The sequence below is a fragment of the Felis catus genome, chromosome C1, assembly GCF_018350175.1.
Source record: "Felis catus isolate Fca126 chromosome C1, F.catus_Fca126_mat1.0, whole genome shotgun sequence".
Taxonomy (NCBI): Eukaryota; Metazoa; Chordata; class Mammalia; order Carnivora; family Felidae; genus Felis; species Felis catus.
Window position 1 is genome coordinate 33,702,639 of NC_058375.1, and position 13,008 is coordinate 33,715,646.

At 41.0% G+C, this 13,008-nt stretch overlaps 2 protein-coding genes across 2 annotated transcripts in view; both read right to left on the minus strand.

Moving 5' to 3' along the window:
- The window catches only part of LOC111561721 (putative olfactory receptor 2B3), a 109,866-nt gene that overhangs the window by 25,395 nt on the left and 71,463 nt on the right, over positions 1–13,008 (minus strand). The gene's annotated exons all lie outside the window — the stretch shown is intronic.
- LOC101101149 (olfactory receptor 2A12-like) lies at positions 9,058–11,663 on the minus strand. The gene has a single exon (XM_019836826.2). The coding sequence runs from the start codon at positions 11,627–11,629 to the stop codon at positions 10,652–10,654; it is 978 nt and encodes a 325-aa protein (XP_019692385.2). The 5' UTR covers positions 11,630–11,663; the 3' UTR covers positions 9,058–10,651.

A 13,008-nucleotide genomic window follows, 5' to 3' on the forward strand; every position in this document is an offset into this window, starting at 1 on the left:
CTTGCAGAGTAGTTAGTGCTCCAAAAAGCATAGATATTACTGGTATAGTATTTCACTCTCATGACAAGTGTTTTTCAAAAAATCTAAATTCATAGGAAAAAGGAAATTGAGACTCAGAGAAAGTAACTCTCCTGATGTTGCATGGTATTGGAGGACACAACCCAGATGTGTCTTTCGCCAAGGACCTTGTGTCACTGGGCTCTGCTGCTTCTGCACTACCTACAGATGACACTGTGCCAGAGCTAAGGCTGGCAGGGATTTGGTGGGAGTAGCCTCCTCAGGCTTCTGGGCTTGTCCTTCATGTCCTTTGACTATCCTCCCACTCTGATCCCAAGTTTAGTACTCACTGTTCCACACACATGTCCCACAACTGCCTTGGGCAGCTCCAGTATCATCACGTACTGGTCTATAAGAGGGTCTTATGTTAGCCACTTTCCAGAAGCTCTTGCATCTCAGCAGCAACCTGGGAGATACCTGGTTGGTGTTTTAATGAGGCCCATAGGTATCAGGGACCAAGGAGTCCTTAAGGGTATAGCCAAATAGATGCCAGTATCACCTCAGGAGCCTTCCAATCCTGAGGGATCCCATTACTCACAGGAAGGTTCAGCAAAGAGTGAGCAATCAGGATGCAGAGAAGGGCTATATGTGCCCCAAAGGACACCAAATATTTGGGAGAACTAGAACTACAAGAGGAGTGTGGAAATTGGTACTTTAACTCAGGCCTCCATGATTAGGGCCCGTATGTGAGTGCAGCCAGGAAGCCAACATCAGGACCCAAGTTCTAGCTGGTCTGCTGGTTTTATTTGAACTTTATTTAAGGCTTCTATAGAAAAAGAATGTCTAAACTAGAAAGCTCTTAGGTATTCCCCTCACCCCAAACCCTCATTTTAGATGTGGGGAAACTGAGGCCTAGTGATAGAAATAACTGTGGAAAGTCAGACAGAACTAGGTCTAGGAGTCAGGTATCTTGATCTCAGTAGGTAATGTTGTCTCATCTGTCCAGTGATTGTTGTGTCCCACTGAAGGCTGAGCTGGTTGCACACCTGCCTTTGGCCTTTTCCCATTTCTATGCCTGTCCCAGCCATTTTTAGCTCTCCTTTCTGGAGTCTGGAAAAATCTCTTCCCATCTTTGTGCCCATTGATTAAAGCACAAAGTGAGGATTTGAGCAAGGTGGGTGTTGGGTAGGAATGGGGAGATGGGGGAGATGAGTCTGGAGAAATTACCAGGGCCAGATCATGGAGAGTCTTGTAGACCAGCCTGAAGAGTTTATATATATCCTGAGGGCATCAAAGATCTATTGAAATTTATTATTAAAGAGTGGCGCCTGGGTGGCTCAGTCCGTTCAGTGTCTGACTTCAGCTCAGGTCATGATCTCATGGTTTGTGAGTTTGAGTCCCACATCAGGCTCTCCACTGTCAGTGCAGAGCCCTTCCAATCCTCAGTCTCCCCCTCTTTCTTCCCCTCTCCCACACTCTCTCTCTCTTAAAAATAAATAAACATTAAAAAAAAGAGAAAGAGAGTGACATGGTTTAGTGGCATTCTGTAGCTGACTTGGCTCATGAGAGCCAATTGTGCTTACTTCCTCCCAACCCTGTGTTCAGCGATATCACATTGGTAACTTGAAATTGGTCACGGTAGAAGCATTCACACCAAAGAAATTGGCAAACACAACAAATCAGAGCTTTTTATTTTCCCCAGAGAGCTGATTGTTAAATATTTACCAGCATACCATTGGATTGCCAGATTAGAGTTTTTGAAAGATTAGTAGCCAGTTTGGCTAATAAAACTGGAAGGAGGAAGACCAATTGGAGTCTATTAAAAGAGTTCAATTGAGAGATTATTAGGCTTTACTGTCCAGGAATAGAAGGGATGAAAAGAAGGGGACAAATTGGAGATAATCAAAGGGATTTAGTAGAGACTAGTTGGATGTGGGACATCAGTTGTTTTGGGCTGTTGGGTGGATGATGATGCCATTTATTCAAATGGAAAACCCATGAGAGGAACAGGTTTGAAGTAAACAGTGATGAGTTTCCTTTTGGACATGTTAAATTTGAGCTGCCTCTGAGATACTAAATTAAGATGTCAGTCAAGCAGAAGGACACAGATATGTGTTCATTAACTTTAACACTATAGAAGGCTAAGATTTACTAACCTGAATCCAAATATTCAAATGGAATTAACTTCACTTAATGATATAGGATTTTAGAACTTCCCTGCATCTTACCTCTCATCCTCCCCAGCACACATATTCCTTCTTTTTCTGACATTGAACATGAATCCGGAAACCTCTGCCCTCACCGCAAGAACTTCAGTTGCTCTGTAGTGAACAATTTTTATTTATACCCAGACATAAGGGTGAGCAGTTTTGTCCTTCCAGACAGTTCATTTTCAGAGCTATTTATACCTTCTGTCTTCTCCATAGGGGACCTCAGCTTGCCTGCCCAGGGTTACATTGGCCTATAAGGATCTATTCATTCAGTTCCATAACATTTGCTTAGGAGGAAAGGAGAAGATAAAATCTTAAGCAAGAAGCATCAAATAGAGCTGAATACTACAGAGAAGATCATCCAAAGCCAAGCCTTTTTTTTCTTTTAATATTTATTTATTTTGGTGAGAGCACAAGCTGGGGAGGGGTAGAGAGAGGAGGACAGAAGATTCGAAGCAGGCTCTGTGCTGACAGCAGCGAGCCCCGATGTGGGGATTGAACTCACAAACTGGAAGATCATGACCTGAGGCAAAGTTGGACGCTCAACCAACTAAGCTACCCAGGTGCCCCTAGAGTCAAGTCTTTTAAGCTGAAGCATACTGTACTATACCAGAAAAGAATGCTTCACATCAGTTAAAGGTTTTAACTCTGCCTACACCCAAACTCACATCAATGTAATCATTCTTAGACCTTGACATTAGTTCTCATAATGGGCTAAGGAAAATCTCAAAAAACCAAACTGAAGCAAGCTGTAGACAATTTCATTTCTATTTCAGTCTTTTTCCAAGTCATCTTTTTCATAGGCTGTCTTTTATGTGTTACTTTTTTGAGCCTGAGTCTTATTAAGATTATTTTACATATTACAGGGTGCCTGGGTGGCCCAGTCAGTTAAATGTCTGACTTTGGCTCAGGTCATGATCTCATGGTTTGAGAGTTTGAGCCCCACATCAGGCTCTGTGCTGACAGCTCAGAGCCTGGAGCCTGCTTTGGATTCTGTGTCTCCCTCTCTCTGCACCTCCCTTGCTCACACTCTGTCTCTCTCTCAAAAATAAGCAAATACTAAAAAAAAAGATTATTTTATATATTAGTGAGATAAAACTTCACACAGCCAAACACACATGCATCTTAAAATGCATAATTGTAAATGTGCATTTAGCTAATACATGAAGCAAAAACTGACAGGAATAAAGTGAAAATGGAGCAATTTCACAACTGTAGTGGCAATTGTAACACTCATGTCATAGTACTTGACAGAACAATTTGACCAAAAATCACAAGGACATAGATCTGAACAATCCTGTCAACTCTTTTAATCTAATTGGCATTTGTTAATCACTATAGCCCAAAACAGCATTCGTTTAAAGGGCACACAGAATGTTCCCCAATATAGACCATATATTGGGCTATAAAACTTCAAAATTTTGAGATCTTACAGAGTATGTTATTTGAACACAATAGAATTAAATTAATAATCAATAAAAGAAGATATCTAGAAAAGTCCCAAATATTGGAAGTTAAACAATACATTTCTTTTTTTTTAAATGTTTATTTCTGAGACAGAGAGAGACAGAGCATGAATGGGGGAGGGGCAGAGAGAGAGGGAGACACAGAATCCGAAGCAGGCTCCAGGCTCTGAGCTGTCTGCACAGAGCCTGACGTGGGACTCTAACTCACAAACCATGAGATCATGACCTGAGCCAAAGTTGGTCGCTCAAGTGACTGAGCCACCCAGGTGCCTCCAAACAATACATTTCTAAATAATTCATGTATCAAGGAAGAAATCACAAGGGAAATAAGAAACTATTCTGAACTGACTGATAACAAAAAAACCAACATATTAAAATCTGTGGCTACAACTAAACCAATTCTTAGAAAACCTATAGCTTTAAGTCCTTATGTTAGAAAAAATGAATGGTCCTTTTTAAAAAATCTCAATTTCCACCTAAATAAACTGAAAAAAAAATCAGTGAGATAGAAATGGACAAACTATAAAGAAAATCAATGAAACCAAAAGGTAATTCTTTGAACTGTTCAATAAAATTGATAGATCTCTAGGTCATTGAGGAAGAAAAAAATTAAACACAAATTATCACTATTAGAAGAGAGGAACTATCACACAGGTCTCACAGATATAAAAAGAATAATAAGGGCATGTTCTGGCCAACTTTATGTCAATGAATTCAACAACTAGATAAAATGGACAAATTCCTTGAAAAATACAGCTTACTAAAAATACAGCTTACAAAGAAATAGAAAGTCGAAATTGTTCCATGTACATTACAGAAATTAAATTTATAATAAGGTCACCTGGGTGACTCAGGTAAGCATCTGACTCTTGGTTTTGGCTTAGGTCATGATCCTGAGGCCATGGAATCAAACCCTGCATCAGGCTCCACTCTGAGCATAGAGCCTTCTTAAGATTCTCTCTCTCTCTCTCTCTCTCTCTCTCTCTCTCTCTCTCTCTCTCTCTCTCTCTCTCCCTCTGCCTCTTTCCTCTGCTCACACATACACACACTCTCTCTTAAAAAAAAAATTAAAACAAAAAAACTTTCCCACAAAGTAAAAATTAATAAACTGTATTTCACCAAAATTAAACACTTCCACTTATCAAAAATACTACTAAGGGGGAAACAAGTGAGACGAACTAAGAAACAGACTGTTAATTGTAAAGAACAAACTAATGGTTATCAGAGGGGAGGTGGGCAGAGGACAGGGGAAGTAAATGATGGGGATTAAGGAGTGCACTTGTGATGAGCACCAGGTGTTGTACAGAAGTGTTGAATCACTATTGTGCACCTGAAACTAATATTACATTGTATGTTAAAAACTGGAATTTATTTTTTATTTATCTATTTTATTTTTTAGAGAAAGCATGAGAGGGGGAGAGAGGCAGAGGAAGAGAGAAAGAGAGACAGAACCTTAAGCAGAATCCATGCTAGCAGGGAGCCCAACTTGGGGCTCAATCCCACAACCCTGGGATCCTGACCTGAGCTAAAATCAAGAGTCAGACACTCAACCAACTAAGCCATGCAAGCACCCCAACTAAGTGGAATTTAAATAAAAACTTTTAAAAACATTAAAAAATGAAAAGGCTCAAAATGGATCAAAGATTTGAACATAAGACCTGAAACCATAAAACTCCTAGGAGAAAACACAAGTGGAAACCTATTCCAGTCCAAACTAAGATACTCACTGAAAAAATAAAAATTAAAAATTCAGCTAAGGATGTATGTACAGAGATGATCATTATAGCCCTGCTTAGAAAAATACAGTAAAAATAGGAGGATGGTTAGTCATCCCCTCTAATGCTAACATCTTCATGTCATAAGGGAACACTCATGATAATCTGTGAGAAAAGGAGGACAAACAGAGAAGCTGAGCTCAGGCAATGAAAGGACAAAAATTGGATTTAAGGGGGTCTAAGGAGGCTGGCCCTGGCAAACATCAGACACTTTTAGTTGGGACTCCCAGGGGAGTGTGAGTAAAGTCCACCAGAAATATACCAATAAATACAAACACTGAAGCTCAGCTTTCAGTCAGCTCAACCCCTGAATAACCAATGGAGATTTTCCACTGCTCAGACTGCCTGTCACAGCACAAGTACATGTACTCTGAAGGGATACAGCCTCATCCAGAGCCTCAAATGATCTCTACAAGTCTTTTTTATACTTAGTGTCTGCAATTCAATAAAAAATTACCAAGCACACAAAAAGATAAGAACTCACTCAAAATTGAGAGAAAAACAGAGGCAATAAGAAATGGACCTATAGGGGCGCCTGGGTGGTGCAGTCGGTTAAGTGTCCGACTTCAGCCAGGTCATGATCTCGCGGTCCGTGAGTTCGAGCCCCGCGTCGGGCTCTGGGCTGATGGCTCAGAGCCTGGAGCCTGTTTCCGATTCTGTGTCTCCCTCTCTCTCTGCCCCTCCCCCGTTCATGCTCTGTCTCTGTCCCAAAAATAAAATAAACGTTGAAAAAAAAATTAAAAAAAAAAAAAAAGAAATGGACCTATAGGACATCTAGATAGTGGAGTGTATCAGCCATGAACTTTAAAATAACTGATTAAATAATAAGGTGGGAAATTTTGGCAGAGACTTGGAAACTAAAAAAGAATAAAAATAAAAATTTAAATATTATATATTTTAAATGTTTATTATTTTTTCCTAATTTTTTTCATTTTGTTTTTTATTTTTTAAAATTTACATCCAAATTAGTTAGCATATAGTGCAACAATGATTTCAGGAGTAGATTCCTTAGTGCCCCTTACCCATTTAGCCCATCCCCCCTCCCACACCCCCTCCAGTAACCCTCAGTTTGTTCTCCATATTTATGAGTCTCTTCTGTTTTGTCTCCCTCCCTGTTTTTATATTATTTTTGTTTCTCTTCCCTTATGTTCATCTGTTTCGTCTCTTAAAGTCCTCATATGAGTGAAGTCATATGATTTTTGTCTTTCTCTGACTAATTTCACTTAGCATAATACCTTCAAGTTCCAGCCACATAGTTGCAAATGGCAAGATTTCATTCTTTTTGATTGCCGAGTAAAACTCCATTGTATATATATACCACATCTTCTTTATCCATTCATCCATCAATGGACATTTGGGCTCTTTCCATACTTTGGCTATTGTTGATAGTGCTGCTGTAAACATGGGGGTGCATGTGTCCCTTCGAAACAGCACACCTGTATCCCTTGGATAAATGCCTAGTAGTGCAATTGCTGGGTGGTAAGGTAGTTCTATTTTTAATTTTTTGAGGAACCTCCATACTGTTTTCCAGAGTGGCTGCACCAGCTTGAATTCCCATTAAATGTTTATTTATTTATTTTTGAGAGAGAGAGTGGGAGAGAGTGTGAGCAGAGGAGGAGCAGAGAAAGAAGGAGACAGAAAATGCTAAGCAGGATCCACATGGGGCTTGACCTCTGAAATCAAGGGTTGGACACTTAACCGACTGAGACACCCAGGCACCCCCTAAAATTAAGATTTTAGAGTTAAAAATGTAATTGTTATTAAAAATACATTTCTAGGTTTCACAGCACACTAGACCCAGATGAATAGAAAAACTAGTAAACTGGAAAGCAAGTCAAAAGAAAATACAGAAACTGAAGCATGATGAAATAAAATTACGGAAAATACATGTGTGAGACACATAGGCCATGATGAAAAGCTATAGAATAATATTTACATGTGATCTCAACTGTGACAAATGGTGTATGGAGACATAAAACAATACACAAAGATATTAAGAAAGTTAAGTCTGAGGGGTGACATTGGAAGTATACTTTAGTGGCTTTATATTTTTCTGTATTTCCACCCTCAAATACATCCATGCATACAATAGCACTTCTTTTTTTATTTAAAATTTTTCTTTAATGTTTATTTATTTTTGAAGGAGATAGAGACAGAGTGTGAGTGGGGCATGGGCAGAGAGAGAGGGAGACAGAATCTGAAGCAGGCTTCAGGCTCTGAGCTGTCAGCACAGAGCCCGACATAGGGCTCGAACCCACAAACTGCGAGATCATGACCTGAACCAAAGTTGGATGCTCAACCGACTGAGCCACCCAGGTGCCCCCAATAGCACTTCTTAAAGTACACTTTTAGAAAATTCTAGTTTCTTTGACTAATAAATGTTCCAAGAGGAAAAAGCTCTGTGATCCAACAAGTTTGGTAAATATTGTGTTAAGTAGAATTAGCATAGGTGTTTTCCTGTGTTTAGTTGTTCGTCTATGTATCCATTGGTCTTCTCAGAGTCTAACATCCTATATTGTGCACTGAGAAGCATGAAGAGGAGATCAGTGTCTCTGAGGTTATTTGGACAAGAAACCTTTTCCTCACAGAATGTTTCACAGGACCAAAGTTCCAGGTAACAGTCCTTGGTAAATACTTGTCGAGAAGGGAAACTTGAAGCTCTTTACCATAGCATGCCAGGCCCTATCTGTCATATCTTCTCTCCCCTGCCTGGGTCTGGGTCCCAGCCATCTTGCCCATTCTTCATAATCCCATGTCTCTAGGCTTTCAATACCTTGTGTCCTCTGTCTGGGATCCCCTGCCCCTGCTCTCTGTTCTCTTCTCCATTTATCAAGCTTCTACTCATGCTTCCAGCACCCAGCAGAAATATGGCCTCATCACTTCCTCAGAGCTTGGAACATCACAGTTAGTACCTTATGGCATCCCTGTCTTATACTTGTCTCTCACCACTAGACTGGGACTTAGATTATCATGTCTGCACCCACAGGGCCCAGCACTGGGCTTGCCAGATAGTAAGCATCAATGAACGCTTGATGAATGAATGAATGAATGAATGGTGCCAGCGTCATAGCTAACTTTCTTTTCTCTGACAGGATAAGTATTTCTCAAGTCATCTTAATTTCTTTCCCCTATAAAGATGATATATACTGATTGTAGAAATTTTATAAAGTAGAGAAAGCAAGAAATAAAATAAAAATCACTTACTATCTTACTACCTGGGGATATCTTGTGTTAACATGTTAACATATATCCATTCAGGGTTTTATAAACGAATGTAGGAGTATTTTATAAAAGTTGGATTAACCTTATATACATAACTTTATGACTTGACTTTTTTCTACCTAACATTATATCACACTTTTCTTTCTTTTTTTTTTTTTTAAATTTTTTTTTCAACGTTTTTAATTAATTTATTTTTGGGACAGAGAGAGACAGAGCATGAATGGGGGAGGGGCAGAGAGAGAGGGAGACACAGAATCGGAAGCAGGCTCCAGGCTCCGAGCCATCAGCCCAGAGCCTGATGCGGGGCTCGAACTCACGGACCGCGAGATCGTGACCTGGCTGAAGTCGGACGCTTAACCGACTGCGCCACCCAGGCGCCCCTATATCACACTTTTCAATGTAACTAAATATTGCTTCAAAACATGATATATGGTATTGATTGAATAGCATGCAGTAGAGTTGATATATCATATTTATAGTTGTGTCCAATAGCTCTCTGATGAACATATTTTTATATCCAACTTGGTCTACATTTCTGATTTTGTTCTAAGGACAAAGTCCTAGAGTGAAATTTCTGGACTCAAGCATATAAATATTGTAAAGGTTCATGATATATATTTTTATTAAATGAATTAATTTATATATAAATTTTTCACAACTGTATTGGTACATAAATGTTTAATGCATAGAGGCATGATTATTAGTATTATACTCTCCATATAACAGATTTATTGAGTACATACTATGTAGAAGGCACTGCTCTAGAAGGGTAGAACCAAGGATAATCTTTTCAGCAATGAGTGTGCCATGTCCTTCCCAGAATTGAGTATCACCATTTTTCTTATTTTGCTAGTTTGATAGGTGGAAAATGATATCCCACTTATTCAATCCATGTTTATTAATAATGAAAGCAAACTTTTTTCCATATGATTGTAGCTGAACAACGTTACTCCTTTTCATATCCTCTCCTTTTTGTACCTGCCACTATTTCCTACATTTTGCTAGTCCTAATTCAATAACTCTAGCACTTACTGGTTTTGTCTTCCCTCTCTGGCTTTTCCTGTGAAGTGTCTATTCCTTCATTCATAAAATACCTGTTGAAGGCCAGTATGTGGGTAGCATGGGACTAGATCCTAGGGATCAACTGAATACTCATGGTCCAGCCTCATGGAAGTTGCTATCCGGCAGAGAATTCATATGTTGAACCGCATGCCTTTGTTATGAAAGAGAGGTACTGGGTGCTTTGGAACGCTCACTCTGGGAGCTCAATAAAAGACTTCTTTGAGGAGCCGCAGTTTAAGCCAAGATCTGATGGATGAACAGGAGATAATAGCATAACGGGATAGGATGGAGGTAGGGTGGAGTTAAGGGTGAGGAGAGAAAAAAGAGCATATGTGGAGCCCTGAAATGGCAAAGACAGAAGTCCAGTTGACTTGTAAGGAGGGAAGGAAGAACAGAGAGACCTGAAATAAGTCTCGGGGGAGGTCACTGGGACCAAATGCAGTTAGCCTCCAGGGATCCCAGCTTGTTTCCAATCTGCATGTCCAAAACAAGTACACCACACCCCCAAGTCACTGCAATGAAATTTACTTTATTCTTCCTTCTAGGGCCAGGAATCCTCCAATGTCAGTGCCTTTGCCCTTCCCCCCAGCTAACCTAAAACCTTGTGTGCAGTTTCTGTAGGGTAATGAAACTTTCTCAAGATTCAGCCACAGCGCATACCCCAAAGCTTATTCCTTTTGTCTTGATAATAGACTTTAATGGCTTAGGATGCCCCTTCTTTTGCTACCTGTTGAGACTTTAAAACAAAAGGAAGCTGAAAGACTGATGTATCTGGAAGATATGTCACAGTGACTAGTCTGTCAGTTAAATCATGGGCTGTCTGCCACCGGCTGTAGAGAGTTGAGATTTGGGGCCAGGGCTGTGTGTGTCCTGGTGTTGCTGGGTCATGCAAATGAATGTTTAGGGCATTGACTGTGCATCATGAGTCTTGCTTCTCTGTTCCCCAGCTGTTCCTTCCCTGGAAGGCCCTGCCCCAGCCTGTCACCTTGAGGAAAGCCCTCTGTATGTCCTTGTTCCGGAGGCTGTAGATGATGGGGTTGAGGAAAGCAGAGATAACATTGTAGAACAGGGCCAACTTCTTGTCCTCTTCCAGGGAAGCCTCAGAGCCAGGTTTCATGTACATGACCATGGCTGGCACACAGAACATAGTGACCACAGTGATGTGGGAGGCACAAGTGGAGAAGGCCTTCAGTCGCCCCTGGGCTGAACGGATCCTCAAGATGGCAATGAAGATGTTGACATAAATGACAAGAATGAGGGAGAGTGGGACCAGGATGACAGTAAAGCCAAGAATGAAGTCTACTCGGTCATTGACTGAGGTGTCTGCGCAAGCCAGCTTTAAGACTGCAGGAACTTCACAGAAGAAGTGGTTGATCTTGTTGGAGCCACAGTATGGCAGACGCATGGCAAAAACAGTGTAGACAAGAGCAGAAATGACACCCCAGAGTCCACAGAAAATGACCATTACTCCACATAACCATGGGCTCATGATGACCTTGTACCTGAGTGGGTGGCAGATGGCCACATACCTGTCTATAGACATGATGGCAAAGAGCCACGACTCCATGATGCCTAGCACCAAGAAAATGTACATTTGGGCCACACAGCTGGCAAAAGAGATGGTCTTCTTCTGGCTGGCTAGATGTGCCAACATCTGAGGCACAGTTGTAGTGGTATAGCCCACATCCAATATGGAAAGGATGCCAATAAAGAAGTACATAGGTGTGTGGAGGTGTGAATCCAGGCAGATGAGGATGGTGATTAAGCCATTTCCCAGAATAATCAGCAGGTAGGTGATCAGGAAGGCTGAGAAGAGCAGAGGAGTGGTGCTGGGGTTGAAGGAGAAGCCCAGAAGGATGAATTCAGCCACAAAGGACTGGTTAGTCTCCTGCATCATGTTCTACTTCTAAATGAAAAAGAAAGGAACCAATTCAAACAGAGAACTAGCTAAGCTATGCACCAAGGTGAGAGTTACTGATGGGGTTGTGGTAGTAGTGGTCAGTGTCCAGTTATGATTAGACACCATGACTGTCTATTTTACCTGCTCTTGGGCCACTGCCACTACTCTCAGGAGATCTATGAAGAAGAAGATGTCCTATTGAAGACATTAATTTATTTTCCACTTTAATTTTGCCTTCAGTCTGGCCTGAGCTGGGCCATCTCTCTGACTACCCACTGGCCCCTTCCCAGGCCATGGTATGTTAGAAGGCTTACTGAGTTCTAAGTCCTGGCTCTGTAGTTGACTGAGTGAATGGCATTGAGCAAGTCCTTTACCCCACACCCTTGCCCCCTTGAGACTACTTCCTCAAGTACAAAATTAGAGAGTAGTTGTCTCCTTGCTACAAGTTTGCTGCAAGAATATGATATCCATGATATATGATACCAAGGAGTGATATTTTGTCATGAAAAGCACCACACAAAAGGCCTACCATGGGGTAGGTGCATGGTGAATGTTAACTGCATTCCTGGATGGTTCTCCACACACAGGACTGAGATTCAGGTTGGAGCTATGCAAGCAAATTTCCTGAGAAGTACCCCACCATCATTGAAGCCTACAGTCAATTTTCACTGTCCCAGATGCCTACCTTCTGTCACTTCTCCCCACAACAGCCAGTATCTCATTCTTTCTTTTAGCTTCTTACTCTCAGCTCTTTCTCAACTTAACTTCCCTGAGCCTCAGCTTCTTCACAGAGAACAGGGAAAGGACAGCCTCACCAAAGTGATGTCATGTGCATCATTGGTTCTTAGGAACAGGAGTAATCTTCATGGTGTCAGTGTTTCCCTTTCCTGGCACCAATTTATCCAACCAACCCTACTTGTTCTCTAATCTTCTTATTCTCCTTTGGAGCACCATGAATCAGTCTGTACAAGAGCCTGGTATACATTCAATACATCAGATGGTTTCTTGACTTTGACCGAAGGACTGCACACACTTTGGACCTCCTATATGCTAAGCACTTTTCCAGAGTCTTCACAGACATTATTCAATAGCTGTCAGATAGCTGGAAAATGCCTATTTTTATTAAATTTCTACCTTTCATGAAAGAGTTTTTGTAAGTCACATTCTTTCCCCAGGGAAAAAAGGAATAAGGTAGAGACAGTGGGCTCTGCTTGAATCTTAGCTCTGGCTTTACTTGCTATGTGACACTGGGCTGCTAGTTTGTTTCCTAAGCCTCAGTTTCCTCACCTGTAAAACAGGAAAAAAAATACCTATCTTGTAAGCCAAATTCTTCCTGAGAGGAAGTTTCCTAAGGACCCAAGATGGGAATATTCTAC